The sequence below is a fragment of the Sinocyclocheilus anshuiensis genome, unplaced genomic scaffold, assembly GCF_001515605.1.
Source record: "Sinocyclocheilus anshuiensis isolate Anshui unplaced genomic scaffold, SAMN03320099.WGS_v1.1 scaffold605, whole genome shotgun sequence".
In the NCBI taxonomy this organism is placed as follows: Eukaryota; Metazoa; Chordata; class Actinopteri; order Cypriniformes; family Cyprinidae; genus Sinocyclocheilus; species Sinocyclocheilus anshuiensis.
This window is the reverse complement of record NW_015539865.1, coordinates 725,250-745,249: the sequence shown is the minus strand read 5'-3', so window position 1 is coordinate 745,249 and position 20,000 is coordinate 725,250. Positions and strand designations below refer to the sequence as shown.

The 20,000-nt window shown below is 39.9% G+C and overlaps 1 protein-coding gene across 2 annotated transcripts in view; it reads right to left on the bottom strand.

Moving 5' to 3' along the window:
* Window positions 1–690: 690 nt before the first annotated feature.
* LOC107684988 (iporin-like) overlaps window positions 691–20,000 on the bottom strand; it is a 23,170-nt gene continuing 3,860 nt past the window's right edge. The window contains exons 2-13 of one of the 2 annotated variants that reach the window (XM_016481395.1): window positions 15,870–17,582; window positions 14,789–15,326; window positions 11,687–12,337; window positions 10,147–10,344; window positions 9,778–9,924; window positions 8,160–8,236; window positions 7,862–8,036; window positions 7,677–7,782; window positions 5,920–5,966; window positions 4,642–5,719; window positions 2,541–2,717; window positions 691–1,923 (exon numbers count right to left, since the gene is read on the bottom strand). In XM_016481395.1, coding sequence (XP_016336881.1) covers window positions 1,740–1,923; window positions 2,541–2,717; window positions 4,642–5,719; window positions 5,920–5,966; window positions 7,677–7,782; window positions 7,862–8,036; window positions 8,160–8,236; window positions 9,778–9,924; window positions 10,147–10,344; window positions 11,687–12,337; window positions 14,789–15,326; window positions 15,870–17,423 — 4,932 coding nt within the window. In that variant the 5' untranslated portion in view covers window positions 17,424–17,582 and the 3' untranslated portion in view covers window positions 691–1,739. The remainder of the gene's footprint in view (window positions 1,924–2,540; window positions 2,718–4,641; window positions 5,720–5,919; window positions 5,967–7,676; window positions 7,783–7,861; window positions 8,037–8,159; window positions 8,237–9,777; window positions 9,925–10,146; window positions 10,345–11,686; window positions 12,338–14,788; window positions 15,327–15,869; window positions 17,583–20,000) is intronic. The other variant, XM_016481396.1, reaches the window with a different exon arrangement.

Genomic DNA, 20,000 nt, shown 5'->3' with positions numbered 1-20,000 from the left:
ATTAAATTTAGCACATCAAAGGGCCATGTAGTATTTCACCATCCTCGTCTAAATGTCTTTTTTTTTGTCCTCTACTGCAAAAACAGAGGTAAGTGTTTGTGGATGATATTTAACAGATCTAAGTTCATGTTGTTAACTGGAGGAAATCAGCTCATGAATTGAATATATTGAAAGGGGAAGGGATTTGCCACCAAACCCCCAGATAATCTCTTTTTTGCTCGCCATCTATTCAACTACTTACATAAAACTCTATAAATCCATTCCATTCTATCTATACATCCGTCTGTTCATCTACAGACTGATCGATCTTAATAAATATGTGACCCTGAACAACGTCTTAAGTCGCTGGGGTATATTTGTAGCAATAGCCAAAAATACATTGTATGGGTCAAAATTATCGATTTTTCTTTTATGCCAAAAATCATTAGGATATTAAGTAAAGATCATGTTCCATGAAGATATTTTGTAAATTTCCTACCGTAAATATATCAAAACTTCAGTTTTGATTAGTAATATGTATTGCTAAGAACTTCATTTGGACAAATTTAAAGGCGATTTTCTCAATATTTAGATTTTTTTTGCACCCTCAGATTCCAGATTTTCAAAGAGTCGTATCTCAGCCAAATATTGTCCTATCCTAACAAACCATACATCAATGGAAAGCTTATTTATTCAGCTTTCGGTTGATGTATAAATCTCAATTTCGAAAAATTGACACTTAAGACTGGTTTTGTGGTCCAGGGTCACATATAGGACAAACAGACTCCTTAAACCAAATCAAAACAACCAAAAATCTAAAGCAGACAAACATTAGATACATTTTCCCTTTCTATATCTCTTGCAGATTGTGCAAAAGTTAATATAGGAAGGAACAGAACAATTAAGGTTAAAGATTGAGCAACTCGTTAAGTATCAGAAAAGCAAAACATTTGTGATGCACTCAGTCACATGCAGGCAATCTTGCTGTAAACTCTCCCTTATTAGTGAAAAAAGCTTGAAATGAACGAACACAGATTGTGGGGATAGCATCAGCGGATCGATTTACCTGTCAAAGCAGCACAGGTTGGAGAAAAAAAAAATGCATCTGGACAGGTTGATTTCCCTTGGCCTGTAAGGCGGGGAAAATATTTTGTCTTTTTCAACATGTTAATGAGCTTTAATTTCCGTAGACTTCAAAACCGAGGCATCCCTTTTCAGTGATGTACTATTCAGCTTCATACAGTTATTTGCACGGAAAGAGATGTTCACGAATTACATCCGGTTTACACACGGCCTCTGAAGGGCACGTGCACACACTCTCGGTCACAACACATGAATTGGTTAACATCTAGATTACATAAAATCGTACAGTATTTAGTAAAGACAAGGCATATGTGCCAGTAGTGTCATCTAACGACTTCATTTGGTTTTTTCGTTCTTTTTTAAAAGGCTATTGACATTTATGATTACAAGCTAAGTTGCAAAACCTGATGGCTCATTGCAAACAATTGCACTACTACTCAGTAACTAGATCTACACTTTCTAATCACTGGTTGGCTCAATGCTGTTCACTGAAACAAAGAGGGTGCTTTCACAACAGCAAAGTGTGATGTTTGTGTGTGTGTGCACTGGTGTATTGGTGTTTACATACACATGCAAGCACATAATGAATCCGTCAGACTCCCTTGTGCAGCAGATTTTATATTCAGAAAAGCAGTGACCCTCCTCTTTGTCCCCGACCGCATCTCACACCCTGAGTTTCAGCGCTCCTGACTGTCCTCGATCAGGGTGACGTATATGATGGGAACAAGTCCCTGGCTGTCACCCAGAGCACAAAGCAGCCAATCAGAGTCTGCCCTGCTGAGCACCTGCAGCACGTCACCTTTGTGGAAACTGAGCTGCCCTGGCTCTGTGGCGATATGATGGCATAACGCCTTCACTTTACTGAAAGAGACATAAAAAGAAAGAAAGAATTGATCAGGTGAATTAATCAGGCATGGCTGCACTGTCTTTTCATTGACAAATAATTACATTAAATATGCTTACATTATTATATATATTATAATTACATTAAATAAGCCAATTACAGTACTTTGTGAAGCAGCCCTTACTATTCAAACATCATCAAACATTCTATTTTTTTCCACCAAATTCTGAGCTAAAAAAAAACATTCAAACTTTGATAATTTCAATCTTGTTTTTCATACGTTGTACAGTGTATTTTTTGGCTTTTGTTTGTATTATACAATAAATTTAAGATTTTAAATTTTGCATACTGAATTGTGCTTGGCCTTTATATTTAATCTTTATTTATCTTGATCTATTTAATCAACTATAACCACCTTTACATTACAAAGACAGCACAGAATACACAATAAGTGCTGATGTACAGACGACACATACAATCTGTGTATAGATGACTAAAAAATGACAATGTTGGGGAACCAAATTTTATTTTGACAAGCCTAAGCTTACTTAAACTCTTCTGTCGTTGCCTTGCAAGCACCGGTTTTCTTCTGGAAATGCAAAACTAGTCATTATGACTTGTCTAACAACATTACCGTGGGGCTTGTCTCCGTGTCGGTGGATTCTGTGTTTGTGCTTGTTCAGTTGGGCCAAGGTGGGATTCTTGGCTTTGAGACGTAAGAGATTGTTGCTCCGCTCTTTTCCCCACTCCAACCGACTGAGCCACCAGATCCAGCACAGAACGGTCGAGACTCAACCAACCAGACGGCAATCTGAGACAAACATGTAGGTAGAAAATTAGCTGCAAGTTTATACTAAAAATTCCTCTGTAAAAGATGCTGCTAGTGTCTGGAATTGTGTAGAACCAACGCATTCTGAAAACAAAGCAATTGAAGTTTGAAAAAAAAATTTAAAATTATGGACCAACTTCATATATAGCAATATCTGTGATATGTATATGCCCGTTTACACCAAGATCGATAGCTATAATATTTTGATAATTGTTTTAACTATAAGAGAATAGAGAAATTCACAACACAATGACAGAGGAACAATATCACTGAAATCACATTCAGAATGATGTTCTCCAGCTGATAGATAAAAATACTGACAGCCAATCGGATCTTACCTCCCATCTTACCTTAAAAAGCTTGAGCATTCAAATTCGTAAAAAACATAACTGAAGCATTCACTTATAATAATCAGTGTTGTAAATGTAAATCCATGTCCTGGTCACATTTTCTTGTTTAAATAAACATTACTTACACTATCAGAAAAAGAAAAAAAAAATTTTTTTTATATTTTTACATTAACAATGTAATCAATATTCTATAAGCCAAATATGAATACCATTAAGTTAGCGCTTTTAAGCATTTTACATTTATTCCAAAATAATCAACTTAAGGCAGTTACAATTTAAACAATATATTTTATTTGTGAACTTATGTTCAGCTATTCTTTTTAATAGTTAACTTTTAACTATTTTTGAATTTTTCAGATCATCAGTCATCAAAGCTCGGTAAATAATGGTCAGAGACACGGAGATTTAAGCTGATTTACTCACTAAAAACTCCCACAGATCATGTTTTCATGCCATTTCAAGTCTTATTTTGACCAAGTGGCAACCTTCCGGTCTCTCTCTTGAAACCAACACAGAAGTGACTTAAACTGCAATTCATCGACTGGCCGCTAGAGACTGGCTCCAAAAGGGAGTCAATCCCATAGACCCTCCATGTTAAAATGCCCAAATTTACAACAGAAAAAAATATGTTTACAGCCTGGTACAAAAAGTGGTTTTGGTCTATATAGCTAATTTTGGCCTTCATGACAACTGTGAGATGGGTGAATTTTTTTTATAACACATCCGTTTAAATTATATTAAGCCTTAAAGTTCTGCATAATTAAGGGCGTGGCCACTTGAGTGACAGGTGGATTGCAGCTGCTGTCAACACAGTCGAGCTAGGTAGGTGTGGTTTCAGCAACCAGCTCCACCCACATCCCGCCTCTTTGCCCATTTTCGATTATCCGAGAGAGATGCACGGTGATGCGCTGCCAAGATGGCAACGGCCGGCTCTGCCCACTTTAGGCTTCAAAAATGCTCTTCAGAAACCTACGGGTGACGTCACGGACACTACATACATGTTTTTTTACAGTCTATGATTTTGACATAAAAAGTGGCTTTATCTAAGTGTGTGAGTTGTTCACTTTTTTTTTTTTTATTAGTCTTCCCATTAACACCATTATATTGCTCATTCAGACTGATTCGCGAACGGGGAACGCGCACGAACACAAGAGATGGGATTTACTGCAAGAAGAACCAATCACAGCTGATCATAACCAGTCATATCCAATCATATCTCACGTCACTTTCCCCCATTCATTCTCAATTACCCCCCACTAAACTCGCCGCACGCTTTAGGGGTTTTGTGAAAACTCAATGGGCTCAGAGGAGGCAAGAGAGACGCAGACTCACGCTGTAACATTACCTGCTGGTGTCACCGTTGGTCGTTGGACCATGTTTCTTTATAAAAACGAGTGATTTATACACTTTTTAACGTTATATTTTGTAATATTTGAATTGTTTTATTTTTGTACTACAAACTTTTTTCTCATCCAGTATTTTGAGGAGGCACTGCCCCCCTTGCCTCCTCAGAGTAAACGCCCCTGTGTTAAATATATTTATGCAGACCAACTCACCTTTGTTTTCTGACTTGTTTCGGCTCACTCTTCTCCATCTTGCTTGTGTTTCCAGCTCCAAACAGCCGACCCCAGCGGAGCACCTGTGCCGACCCATCCTCCCCTGCTCCTGGCTGGGCCTGAACCCCTTCATAGGCGTCCTGGCAGTCTGGCTGCTTCTCCTTACTCTTCTTCAGCTCAGTGAGCACTGATTCCGGTGGACTTCCCATCCACGATGGCTTCCCCTTAGCGACCTTGTTGGGTTCTGACAATGCTGATTGGTGGAGGACTCCATTGCCAACAGTATTAATATTGCTACTTCTGGTCTGACCATGTTCCACCTGTTCATCCATCTGCTGAATGGCCTCGGCCCCCTCAACCACACCTTCTCTTGGAGGTGGATGGCTTTGCCGGTGGTTCTCAACACCACCTTTCCTCCTCTTCTCCCACTTCACAAATTTTGATCCCTCAGCGGAGTTGTCGATGTAAACCTGTGAACTTTGCATCAGCTGGTACCACCAGCCAGCTTGTCTGTTTCTCTGTTTGGCTCCATCTCCATCTCTTCCTTTCCTTTTCTCCTTCTCACAGTCTTCTCCAACTCCCTTCATCCTGCCACCACACCACCCGCCGCCTTCTATCTGTCCTCCATCACTCTTTCTCAAACACTCTTTGCCAACTCCAGCCTCCTTATCTCGTGATTCACGCTCTACTCCCGAACTTTTCCACCCATCTCGTTTCGTTTTTAATGTCACTCCCTCTAGCCTAAGCCGGCTGTCCTCATCTCTCAAGATGAAGCTTTCTCTCCGAGGCAGCATTCCCACTTCCTGCACTCCAGACTCCAACGTTCCACAGCCTCGCATGAGCTGGAAGGTGGAGCAATCTGATTGGTCGAAGCCTTGGCGAGCAGAGCACAGCTGTTCTTTGCGTCTCAGGTGTTCTTCCCCTTTCTGTAGTTGGTGTGGCTCAAATAGCAGGTCAAGGTCAAAGGGCAACAGTGAGAGCGGCTGAAGAAGGAGCAGCAACTCTTCAAACAGTGGCTGGCAGGCCCCTTGAGACAGGGGTAGGAAACCCCATGGGTGGTAGTGTGCTGCTATGATGTCTGAGGAACCATGCCACAAGAAAAAAAAGACAGATGGTGACAAAAAAAATGCTAATTATTAGAATTATGCTGGCAACAGAGTATGTGAAACCTAAAAATCTTGGCATCCCCACTCCTCTGATTACAGCCAACTACTCTTAAACAAGATACTGAACATAGATGTTGCAGCATAAATGTAAGTGAAGAAAGTATTGTCCTACCTTCATGTGTGTAGATGTGATTGAACCAGAATTCCAGAGATCGCAAGCTGAAAAACAGTGAAGGTGAGTGAGGGATGTAAAATCTTGGACCCAAAACTACAAAGGTAAAATGCAAATCTGTAACATAACTGCATAATAACAGAAATCATGCACTTATACCAGAGCCAGGGGTCTTCTATATACAGTGGGTACGGAAAGTATTCAGACCCCCTTAACACACATATATATATATATATATATATATATATATAAATATCATTACAATTAAAAATAAGTGTCTTCTATTTTTATATATTTTGAAATATAATTTATTCCTGTGAATAACAGCAACATTTACTCCTGTCCCTGCAGTACTGCTGCAGACCTCCTAGGTGTTGGGGACCCCCTGTTGAATACCCCTGGACCCTGGAAATCTGTTTTAAAGTGAAATACTACAAGTGCAACAACAAGGAGCCTCAAGAGTGATTACTGTACTTTGTATTGATCTTAAGAAGAGAAGTGACCACAGCACAGAGTGAGATAGACAGAGAGAGCTCAGAATGCTGCAGAATGCATAATTGAAACTAATGATCAAAGCGCTGTGTCTCTGACTGTAATTTTAATAGGAGTGGAAAAGAGGAAGTTTGCCCAGAAGCTGAGATGTGTACATCAAGGCCCATCAAAGCAAAACTGGAGCCTTTGATGACTTCTAAAGACTTCTCGAAACACACTGCTGAGTTTTAGACAGCAAGATTTGAGGGTTTTTTTAGACCTGGCTTGATATAGTGCTCATAAAAATCATACGCCATCGATCTGTTCCAAATCCTAGTGAGCTGCCTACCAAGACACCATTTCATGGCACCATCGCAAAGGTAGAAAATGGCAATATGTATTAAAAGTATTATATTAAAATCTAAAGCAATACTGTCTGCATATATGATGCATTCCCAAAATGCACTGCATTAAAAAAAAGCATGTATATTCTACATTTTATTAAATACAGCATTGCTAAAAACATAGTTCTAATTCAAATAGTTTTTTCACCAAATATTAGGATTTGTATATTTGTAAGTGAAAGTGACAGTGACATGACATGTGGCAAGAGAGCGCTGTACATTCCCCCCCCCCACCTACAATCCCTGCCGGTACGAGACTCGAACCCACAACCTTTGGGTAACGAGTCCGACTCTCTAACCACGACTTCCACGACTTTCCCACGACTTGTTGTATTATTGTGTTTGCCAAATCTACGAAGGATATCTGATTTATAACAAAAATGAACTACATATACATTGGTAAATTCATGATCCAATACTGAATGTACTGAGAAAGCTTCTTCTCTTCAACACTGTTATCGAACTAAGACACTGCACGCAGTACTGCAATGCATTTGATGGTCAATATATATAATCTGTTTTCATGTCAGAAACTCCTAGAAGATTAAGAAGCACCTTCCGTTCCATCAATCAACTCAAGACAGAATCTGAAAATGTTCATACATACATTTAAAAAAGCCAAAAATAGTCCAGACCCTGCTTGCATAAGGTGAGGCATTTCCAATTGAAAAGTTATATTCAATGAGAAAACGTTGACAGGAATCCAATGAATCGCACAATAAGGAATGCAAATTAAGAAATCCATTCTGATTTCTTGCTGATGCTTTACCAAGCAAAAAACTATGAAAGGGACAAAAATGTGCAGTATGAAGTTGAGCGTGATTAGAAAGAGTGAAAGGAAGAGCAGGGAGATGAAAAGAGAGAAAAATAAAAGAAGCTTACTTTAGCAGGCCGAAGATGAAGGCATTGAGTCTCATACTGTGATTGGTCAGCTCACAATACTGACTGACTTTAGAAAACAGACTGTGCAAAACCCGTGTAGAGGGACCTAGGACAGAAAGGATAAGTGTAAATCATTTCCTTCATTCTCATCCATACAATAATCACCTACATCATTCCTCTCATACCGAGTTGTGTGAAGGCCTCCACCACACTCCAGGGCTGGTTTTTGCGTTGTCCGATGATCAGGTCCAGTACATACGCTTTCAGGCCATCATGCAGTATCTCACGAATGGCAGGACAGAGGTACTTTAGAATAAGGTGACCCACGTTCGGACTTACAGAGCTATTGCCCAATTTGGCCTGTAGAGGAGAGCGAAAGTGAACCAGAAGGTACTGTCAACGTATTTACTGCCTTTAGTGAGACACTCAAACTCAAGTACACTGACTTTAACACTGTTATTTATTTCAAATGTAATGTTGTACCTTTACTCCTGCATCCCGACTGGTGCCAAAATGAGCCACTATCAGATCCACTGCTGTGTTTATGGCCTTCACCAAACCTAGCACATAAGGACATACAGAGGAGACAGAATAGAAAATATTCTATTATTCAATGCATCTAATTAACTTAAACTCCAACTAATAGTACACAAACACACGCTCTGTCTTGTGCTAATGCAGTTTAGAGGGTCTGATGGGAATTGTCAATATGTGAGATGAGTGGAAAGCAAAAGGGGCCTTGTTTGATTGACATGAGGACCTAGTGGAAACAACATCAAGAGACATAGATTTCTAGTCACTAGGGCATATGTAACATTCACTGCAGATGTATATGCGGTGCAATGAAACTATAATTCATTTAAGAGCTAAAGGGCTCACCGCAACGATAAGGTTCATATTAACCTCATCAAGCTTTAAAGATGAGCTTGCTGAGGTTATTATATTGCTGTATATATGACTATATGGAGATTATTGGTCAATCTGGACATTGTTTAAACTGCAAACAAGGCAGAGAGGCAAAAGGAATTGCTTAAAATAATAGTTGACCTAGAAAATTTAAATTCTGTTATCATTTATTTACCCTCATGTTGTTCTAAACCTGTATGACTTTATTTCGTCTGTGGAAGACAAAGAAAAAACAGTTTTTAAGAATGTTTACACTGCTCTTGCCCATACAACAAAAGCAGGAACCAGGAACTGGCCTCCAAAGGCCAAAAAAGCAAAATAAATGTGCTGCCATAAAAATTGTTTTATATGTCCTAAGCTATTCTTTGGCATCAGAAGACGTGGAATATAGCACATTAATCTAGCATAATGATGCCAATTTGTCTTATGCTTGCTGTATGAGCAAGAGTACCGCAAGCATTCAGCAATATTGTAATTTTATGTTCCACAGAAAAAAGTCATTTGGGTTTGGAATATTTGTGTGGTAAAATTCATGTTTTCTCTATTCCTTTTACTTTCTAATTCAGCATTTCAATCTTGTCCTTATCTAAACTATTACTATGTCACTATGTGGTATCACCTTCCTGTGCAAGACTAATTTAGTAATATGTGGTGTGAAGAACAATAATGTTGCCTAAAAGGTATGAAAGCAATGATAAAGCATAAGCCACTTAAAGCTATACCATGTTACTCACAATTAACAAGAAAAATTGACCAAGTATCATTCAAAACTGCAAACCTCTGGAGAATCACCAGTTGTAAAAACAAAAAAGTAATGTTATTTATTTGTCCATCCACTCTCATAAGACATCCTGTATCCATAAGTACACCTGTGCCTTGAACCACATTCACACAGAGGAGCAAAGCCGAAGCACAGCCAAAACAATGGTTTTCTGGCAAGCTGCTTGCAGTTTTATTTTTTAACTGCTAGATGGCCAAAAGTTACGTGATAATATTTAACGACCCAAACTCGTTTGTAAGTCACTTTCAGTAAAGTGTCTGATAAATTAATAAATGTAAATCCAAATATAAAACTAGGACATTTCACCTCTACCAGGAGTGAGGTTAACTTAAGAACTTATCGTAAACTCAAAAATGAACACATGGTGTGCCATTGTTAGCATAAATACACAGAGAAAAAAAAAAATTCGCACACCTCTCTTCTGCAACAGGTCTATAGAAATGGATTTGTCAGTATTAGCATCAGGAGATAAGCAGAATTCCTCTGGGGGGCGCTCCGTCTGAGAGAAGTAATCAGGCAGGAAGTCACTGTAGCACTGCGGCAGTTGCCTCAATGACTGACCTATAAACAAAAACAACATCAGTCAGATGAATGCAAACATATACCAAACACAGACACTGTGCTAGACAAAACAAGCTGATGACAGACAAAAGATAAGGTCATAATCACACTTAGGTGTCTACTAATTACTTTTACTAACTACAAACAAAATGACCCCACCCCAGCCCCCTTTCCAGCTCATTCCCTTCAACCCTCGTTGAGTGTTAGAAATTGGTTCAGCACCATTCAGTCTGCTGAAGCTTAGTGGTTGATTGGTGGGAGGGAAATCAAACACATTGCGTCGCATGACACGAGTTCCAGGTCTCTTGGTTTCCAAAGCACAAGAGAAAGAATGAGGGCCGTCTTTACCACGCTCCACACCCAGAGGGTTCTTGCGTCTGTACTCTCTCCATTTCAATGCCTGTGGGGAGAGGTGGTGCACTGGAGGGCGAAATGGATGGAAATGGGGACGGTGGCAAATGATGGATGGAATATGAAAAGAGAGAAAGAGGTATTGGTGAATGGACAGTAAGATGGATGAACGTACATATACAGTGAAAAGTAGTAAAAGGGAAAGAACGGTCAGAAGGGTAAGATAAAATTGTGGAAATGTCAAAGTGATGCAATGCAAACCATGGGCAGAAGGGGAAACAGGAGGGATAGAAAAGAGAAGTAGTTAGCAGTAGTTTAAGGATAGAAAAGCCAAGCTAAGTAAGAAAGCTAAGGCTTTGTTCAGATAGGCAGCCTATATACAATTTAGGGGTGTAACGGTACACAGTTATGACGGTTCGGTACGTACCTTTGTTTTGACGTCACGGTTCGGTATGGTTTCGGTACAGCAAGAGGAAAAAAAACTAAACAGATTGATTTTTTGAACCATTGAAACAATGGTTTACTGAACAAATTGCTCTTTCTTTAAGTACATTCAATTATAATTAATATTTTCTTAGGGATAAAAATCTACCTCAGCTTCTGCTCTAAACTAGGGAGCCCTTTTACATTACTGTAAGGTTACAATTAACAACAGAGCCCAAACTTCAAAGTTCAATTACGATTTATTTTTGACTATAATAATCAACACTGAAAAAAAAAATTGTATGCAAGCATGTAAATTGCACACAATGCAGTTTTTAAATTAACTTCTAAATTATACAATATATAATTGAATATTTAATTGAAAATATAATGAGTATAGTCTAATATTTCGAGATATGCTCTTCTCTAGACTTCATTTCTCTCGGGAAGTAACAAGCTGTGGACACTGATGACTTGCCTGGGGTAAATGAAATGCTACGTGACATTTTGTTTACAAGTTGTTTTAATCACGTCTTTCCGCGATTGAAACACTGATTGAGCGATTGTATGAGATGTTCATTCATGTTTATTTCACGTTAAAACTAGAAGTAATGAGGAAGGGATGATCACGCTGACTCGCGCTCTGCGCTGCCGTTTTAACTGAGGCGTTTATACAGCGATCTGTCACGCCACATCAAAGAGCACCAAAACGGCATTACTGAATGATTTGTTCGGTACACATGCATACTGAACCGAAAGACTATTTTCTGTACGAATACGTGTATCGTTACACCTCTAATACGATTCTATCCAACTCAAATCAGAAGAAGAAAAAAATAATTTTTACAAACTCAAGGCAAAACCATTAGTGTTTTTTTTTCTTTGAAAGCAGAAAAAAAAGATCATTAAGTCATTAACAAGGTCAAAAACAACACACGGTAGTGTCTAGAACTATGTCTGAATTTACTCGTTTTTGCTCCAAACCTACCATTAGGCTGTCGCTGTGTCACACATGCTGGTAAAACCTTCACTGGCTCTTCCTGTGATGCTAGAGGACTGAGCCCAGAGCTGGGAAGGGTTGGCAAATTGCCACGGTGGAAACAGTGATTTCTAGTGGGCAACGCAGGCATCAGCGGACTCTGCTTCATCAGAGGAGGTGGAGGCGGTGTAGGAGGTAAGGGAGCGAGTTTAGGAGTCTCTGTACTTATGGTCATTCCAGGTGGGGTATGCTGGGGCAGAAGACCTGCAGAGATGGGGCAAGAGAGGGAACGTGGCGGCTTTGGACCACCTGGGGTCGGAGTGCATGTGGAGCAGGTTCCAGAAGAGGTGGGTGCACCTTGGAGGCGAACTGGGGAGTAACTGCCCAGTGGGGATGGCCGCACTGTTGTACGTGAGTTGGATTTGCCGTGTGGTGGCCTACGATCTTCTTCGGAGTCATCTTCACCTCCCTCAGGCGCCGCAGTCCCTCGAGTCTGCATATGGCTGATGTATCCGTCCAGAAGAGGAAGGAGAGGTTTCGCCTGTGGTTTTCCAAACTGGTGCTGGAAAGTGAAAGGCTGAATGGGTAACGAGGTCGGACGTTGATCTTTGTTATAACGAATTACAACTGGAGAGGAGTCTGTGGAGCTAGACAGGCCACCTAGGGGGAGAAAGAAAAGAGACAGCGATGAGCAAGGAGGGCTGCAGAGAAAATAAGACAGATGAAGATTAAGAACAAAATGATGAAGTTAAAACATCAGAGTCTGTGGCAGAGTATCATTTAATGTAGTAATGCAGGCATTAACAATATCTAAAGCTGCATAAATCATTATAAATGCATACATATAATTATCACATGAAGCAAGTTATTTGATGTAAATTTAAACCAGAAAGCCTATGACAATGACACAGCTAGAATAAAACAGCTAGAATAAAACCCAGCAAGAGCAACAGCGACAACAGGCTCTTATTATGAAAGTGAAACAAAACCATACATAAAACAAAAACTTTTTTCAAACACATACCTTAAAACACTGCTCCAAAAAAATTAATGACCAAAAGAGGTACATAAACAACCAAGATATTATGACCAAAACAGCCTGTTTATGAAGCTCCTCTGTGTACGCTAGGTGTGTGTTGCATGTGCACACAGTGTGTGTGAAACGTCACTGGGCTATTGCGCAAGCTGTTTGCTCCACATGCCCGAGTACTCATATGTCAGGGCTTTTGTACACTGTAGAACCCAGTCACAGTCAGCAGGGGCAGCATAGCACAGAGAGAACTAACATGCAGTCCAGTAACACTACTTAACCTGTCTGTTAATCAAACTCTGCCTATTTATTTTGCTTTGGCAAACCTTTATCATGCAACTCTTGCACTGCTTGTGCTACAGACATGAATGACACCTCACATAATGCAGCTGGAAGAAGATGTGTTATTGCTAATCTCATAAGATTTGAGATTACCTGGCAGAGTCCTAGTCCTGGGCGATATACCGGTTCAAACGGTAATGCGGTTTGAATTATGCACACGGTACAAATAATAAAAAAAAATTGTTAACTGCATACACTTAGTTCCGACTAATGGTTGGAGAACTTTTAGAACTATTAATAACAAACAACTTTAACTGGGCAAATAAACCAACTGTAAACCGCCGTTAAACAGAAGCCAGAGACGCTGAAGATGAAAAAAGAGGAGAAAATACTATAGCAGGCAGAACAAACTCACTTTACCATGCGTGAAATATCGGAAGAAAATCCTAAATACTGAATTGAAGGTTTATATGAATGTATCTCTGAGGGGAACCAACTGACTGTTCTCAGAAAAGTTCAGATGCTATTTTCTTTCCATCTTACCTCCACATAAAGCATATTAATGTAGTATTTAAAAGTGCAGCTGTTTTGTTTACAGCGGTAACCAAGGAAACGCTGTATCCTGCTGTTCCATAAGCGCCACCTTCTGTAAGAGAGTGAATCTGAGCTCTCATTCGGCCCGTTTGCTGTTTCATGCAGATGATTTATGTAGCGTAATTTCACAACATTCAGTCAGATCGTTCTGTTTTTGCTTCAAATTTTGAAATGATACAATCTAATTTACATCAAAAACTGATCAAGCTACATGTAGCATCTTTGTTTGGATCGTGATTAAAATGCAACTGTTTCATGCATTCTGATTCACATAAAGGAACAGTCAGGGCAAAAAAATTTGATAAATCGTGAAACAGTCAGAATCCTTCAAAAAAAACTGATATGGATTTTTGGTCAAACCGCCCAACACTATGGCAGACTATAAAAAGCCATATACATAAATAAAAGAATATTTTACCCAACAATTTCCGTTATATTTAATTTACCATCATGTTGTTTCAAAACCACATAACATTTATTCCTCCACAGAAGATTTTTATTTTTTTATTCCAGCCATGGAAGAATGTCATAGGGATATGAAATGACATGGGTGAGTAAAGGATGATTGAATTTATTTTTGGGTCCAAAAGCATATAGTATTTTTTTCTTTTGACTTGGGCCAAAATAAGGAACAACCCAGAACATACTAGCAACACTCTAGCAACTACACTGTACTATAAAACCAACAAATCATGTTAAAGGGATAGATCACCTAAAAATGAAAATTCTGCCATTTTGGAGAGTATCCACTGAACGTAAACCGCGTATGCTGTTCTGTGTCAGCTGCGTCACACGGATGCATTTTCTACATTGTTTACGCTTTGATTTGAACGAAAACAACTGTCTATGGGAGGGTCAGAGAGCTCTCAGAATTCATCAAAAATATCTTCATTTGTGTTCCCGAAGATGAACGGAGGTCTTACGGGTTTAGAACGACATGAGGGTGAGTAATCAATGACAGAATTTTCATTTTTGGGTGAACTATCCCTTTAAGGGCAATCACTGAGAATATTTAATAGTCACTACCCATCCAATACATAGTCAAGAAGAGTTCCAAAATCCAACCAGGCTTCTGGGTGCCAGGCTGCACAATACCATTATTCAAACACAAAATAAGACAATCCACAAAATAAACCAGCTTTTACAAATAACACAGTTCAACTATCCTTTTTTTTAGAAGATTTTGGAAAAAAACTTCCCCTTACCTTCTGCTTTAGTTCGAGTCTGTTTTCCCGCTCCCCCCGGTGATTCTCGCAGTGGTGTACTCCGCGGTCTATGCGGGGAGGACAAATCACAGCTTCCTTGACTATGGCATCGAGTGAGCGGTGGCAAACTGTGGCTTTCACCCTGTGGAAGGTCTTCCAGGATGGGCGAGAACTCTCCAGATGAATGAGTGCGCATGGACGTGGCCTCCATCCCACCCTTCTGCGAAGGTGACCCTCCAGTTCTCCTCTTATTTCTTGCAATTTCTGCAAAAGAAGTGACACGTGGTGGAGGTGGCGGGCTCGGGGCTGCACTCTCACTGAGCTGAACAGGGCAGCTGAGCATGCGCTCCAAGGATCCAAGGCGAGGAGATGGAGACTTGTCCAAGTTCCGATCGTAGCTACGAGAACGAGGTCGACCGCTCCCCGAAGCACCAACTGAATTGCAGGCTGTCGTAGGTGGGGAGATGTTGATATACACCTGCCCCTCAATTACATTCTCACGGGTAGAGTCAATCTCACTTGGATCCTTTTCTTCATTCTGGCAAAAGAAAAAGAAAAGAATGTAAAGGATGCAGAAGTATAGAATGAGAGCTGGGTAGTAACTGATTACATGTAATCTGGATTACGTAATCATATTCTGAAAAATATTACAAAAAAATATTTTGATTGAAGTTATTTTAAAATGATTTATTGTAATTTTACATTTTTATGACTTATTAGCTTTTCATTAAACTCAGAAACCCCAGTTTGGGAAACCTTGACATAATGTAATGCTTAATTCACTTTATGTTGTTAATAACAACAAATGGAAAATATTTTCTTTGCATTTTAATATCAGTATGGTACAATGTTATCCTATTTAAATCAATGTGATAAACGAGTTACGTAACCAAAAGTACTCTGATTACATTACCTAGAATGAGTAATGTAATGGATTACGTTACTAAGTACAATTTGGGTCATGTAATTTGGAATCAGTAACGGACTACAATTTGTAAGTAATCTACCCAGCTCTGAGAATGAGTGATGGTACAAAATGCTAAATACAAGCTAACACCACATGAAGCAAATAATACAGCACCTCTGCATCTTCCTCTTCTTCATCTTCTATCATTTGTTGGAATAGGTAGTACTCTGTTGGCTGAGTGGGACTTCCTTTGCTGTGCTCATCTGAGCAGCTTGTGACCGATGATCCTGCTGGACTGGGAGAGGACTGGGAAGAAAGGTCACACGTCACAAGCTTGTAGTAATTCTGCGTTGCTACAATCAAGCGAGCTTGGCTTTGAAGACACGAGGTGAGCTCATTGGCAGAGGCTTCAGCAGAGGACAGCACCTCGCTTCCGAGAAGGTTGTGGTACGAGTTACAGTTGGCATCTAGTTCCATAGTGGCACCTTGAGGCTGAGATACAGAAGAAGTATTTGCATGTTCTTGAGTGGCCAAAGGATGCTGATGGGGTTCGATCGGGGAGGTGTGTAAGTCCAGGTAGAAAGCGCCACGTCCACTGCTACATTCTGTTCCACACATCCCAATGAGCTCAGACACAGAAGAGGCACAGGATTGCTCGGCGGAACTGTTGATATTGAGCGACTGTTTGGCCGGGACAACATTGTTCATCTTGTTGTAAATCGTGCTGAAGTTAACCAGCACTCCATCGGAGCTATTGCAGGAGGAATCACTGCTGTAGCCCTGGTGACACTCAGAAAACGATTCGTGAAAAGGTTCAGGGTATGGCTGAGAAAGGCCGCAACAGGAGCAATGTGGTGCTGCGAGACTGGAACACTCTGAGCTTCCTCTGCCGCCCTGCATGGAATGGTCTTCATAATCATCATCCTCCCCCCATTCTTGCTCACCACAGTCCATTGAAAGGGTAGAACCACTGCTTCCGTGGCGCCGCTGGCTATCTAATCTCAGCAAGTTCAGGCCTTCCATGCGAGTAGATAAAACGAAAGTCTCACCTATTGTGTGGTCTCTGCTCTCTGCTTCCCCACTAGGTCCATTAGTGGATCTCCACTGTTTTTCTGTAGAGCCATGCAATAGAAAAGGTTCAGCGGTATACCCAAGGTCATGCAGGTGGAACGGCGGCAAGTCTTCATTTGCAAGTGCTGCATTTGAGATGTCATGTGAATTTCCATGCAGGTGAAAGGAGGAGTCTTCCAAATATCCATTCAGATTGTCTTCATCCTCGTCGTCATCTTCATCTTCGGTGTTGAGCAGAAAGGGGTTACGCCTCGAGTTCGGCCGTTCACGTGTCTTTATCTGCAGGCCTTGAGCCTGATCTTCAGAATTGCTCGAGGTGAAAGAGGAAGTGTCGCTTGCCATACTCCCTTCTCTCCCTCCTCTTCCATGTGTCTCTCCTCCCCTCATCCCTCCATCCCCAAAAGTGTCACTAGAGCTAAGGCTGCTGCTCGACGTCTGTATGAGGCTGCTGTACACCAAAGCTTCCCGCTGAAGAATGTCTCTCTCAGGTAGGGAGGTGGTCCGGCTCAATCCCAAATTCTCCGGGCAGCTAAAGGGGTTACTGTTCCTTTTCAATGAACTACCACAGCACTGTCTTGAGCTCGAAACCTGGCAGTGAACCAGCGGAATGTGGTGGACAATAAGAGTCTCCCCGGCTAGCTTAGGTGGACTGTCCATCTTCTCCTAGTGTGGGTGAGGATGAAGAATATTTGGATATTTGCAGAACGTAGTTTTCCGAGGACTTTAGTTCACACGTCCAATGCCAATCCGGGGTTTTGGAAAGTGAGGAACATTAAAGAAAAGGTTAAAGAGGATCTCCTGGTGGAAGGTCAACATCTGGAAAAAAGACAGAAGACAGGATTCAGTTTTAAATTATCTTCACGTATCATGTAAGACATTAAGTTATCCAGTGTTCATAAGAGGAAAGAGCTTTTTAGTTAGGTGTCTCATTGTGTAATCATATCATTTTCACCAAAGACTGTTGCATAACAAAAACATGATCTATGGGGACAAATCCGGAGTACCAAAAACAGACAAAAAAAAAAAAAACCCCAACAATGAATAATTAAGTAAATCCAGTTCACATGCTCCTTAATCTGCTGTCTACAAATGACAATGGAATCAGAATGTAGACGAGCTTTGAATAAACTGGTACACGGGTAAATACATGATTTAATTGATATTATTTAATATTAAGGAAATACATTTAAACCAACACAAATATTCTTAAACTTACAGGAGTCCATGAAGAAAACTAAGAGTAGATTACTAGAGCTGAGTAATGATTGCATATATACTCACTGGCCTAGTGATTAATTAACCAGTATCTTGAAAGCATGTTTTTTAAATAATTTTTATTAATATTTTATATCGACCAAACACAGGCACTGTCAAGAGCATACACCTAAAACTACCAAGAAAAAGAGAATGAATGGTGTGGGTGGCATCAGGATGTTTGCTAACAGTATACCGCTGCAATGGTATTTCATAACTTCTTAAAGTAAAGGTAACTTCTTTTCACTCCTAAACGAGGAACAAAAAAATTGTATATTGGGGCCTTTACTGTAAAACTAAGGTGATCTTTTAGAGATAACCACAGATTTCAATGGAGATGGTGACTTTCAGTTCTAACAGTGATCATTTTTTATATTTTTGCAACCTTTAGTTATGTGGACAAGAAATAGGACCGGAAATGATAGTGAACTTCAGGAAATGATGCAAGATGAACTCCATGTCACCTGCACAAGCACTGTGGCACATATGTGCTAACCACTAGGCCACAGCTCTTATTTTGGTCAAAGTGATACTCAGTATATTTTTCCTGGTGTACCAATGGTGTCGACTTCACAAGAGAGAAGAAGGGAGGGGTGAGTGATGGACGTTGACCTTATTTTAGACGGGCAGAAATCTTGAAGGAGGAAATGGCTGTGGGTCAGCGACCTGTTGTTGGGGCTCGGAGTGGGCAGACAGCTACAGCAAAAAGTAATAGGACGTGCAAAGCCTGACAATGACCTAAAACCGTCTCTGTGAAGTAGTGGAGCACATTACATCATCTGAAAGTCTCTGTATGTGTGTGTGTGTGTCAGAGTGTTGGTGATAGTTGTCCCATTGTAGGTCATAGTCAAGACAAAATCGTTGGGATAATCCAGAATAGTGCCATTAAAAACTAGTTATAGTTTCTAATTGCCTAAACATGGACTTTATAAAATTAGGTTATTAGCATTTATTTTACATGTGGTTGAGGCCTCAACAATAAGAACGGCCCAGGGTCAATACAGAGTGTTACTGGCAGACTGACAGAAGTCTTAGGCCTATTGGGCCAGTGTTATCATCATATTTTACATTTGTTGACCATGCACGTTTTTATGCCTAAAAAAATCTACTTTACTTCATGTTCTACCAAACTAACCAGTATGAACCAAACCAAACTATACAGTAATGAAATTATTTTTCCTGAGGTTGTTCTTGTAAGTACATTTAATATATTGCCAATAATTGATTATGTAAACAATATGGAAATTCTGTGCATTTTACCTTAACAGATAGGAGCCATATAACAGCAAGAGGTCCTCTGCAAACATCACCTGTCAGTGAGAACCCTTCATGGCTGTCTGGCCAGATTAAACTCCATTACGTAACACTCATGCGTTCCTGCCGGTCTGTGTGTGTTTAAGAAATGTATTCTGAACCACATTACTTTAAAATATTTTATTTTCAAATTAGTTGTCATCCAGTCTGCAAAACTATTTTCAGAAGGACATTTGGAATGCTACACTCTAACAACAGCTGGGTTAGTCCATATTTGACCCAAAGTTGGGTTGAAACAACCCAGCATTTTTTAGAGTGTACTCTATTAGCTAATTCTAAAAAAAAAAATACACTGTTTAAACTTGGCATGAAATGAAAATTCACTCTATTTACTAAATGCATGTCATTTATTTTATTGTGCACGATTAATTCAAGTATACGTTTCTTTTTTTATCCTATCAACCTCGATCTTCCAATAAAATTGCATACTTTTGATTGGTAATGTAAGATGGACTTCTTAATTTATTTAGTCTGCTTATTGACAGAAAACTCACATTCAACCAGTCTGACATCATCCAATCAACAACTGATGCATAGAACCAAGTACCACTCTACATGTTTTCTTTAATAATGCATTTTACTCGGATGTACAGTGGGTACGGAAAGTATTCAGACCCCCTTCAATTTTTCACTCTTTGTTATATTGCAGCCATTTGCTAAAATCAT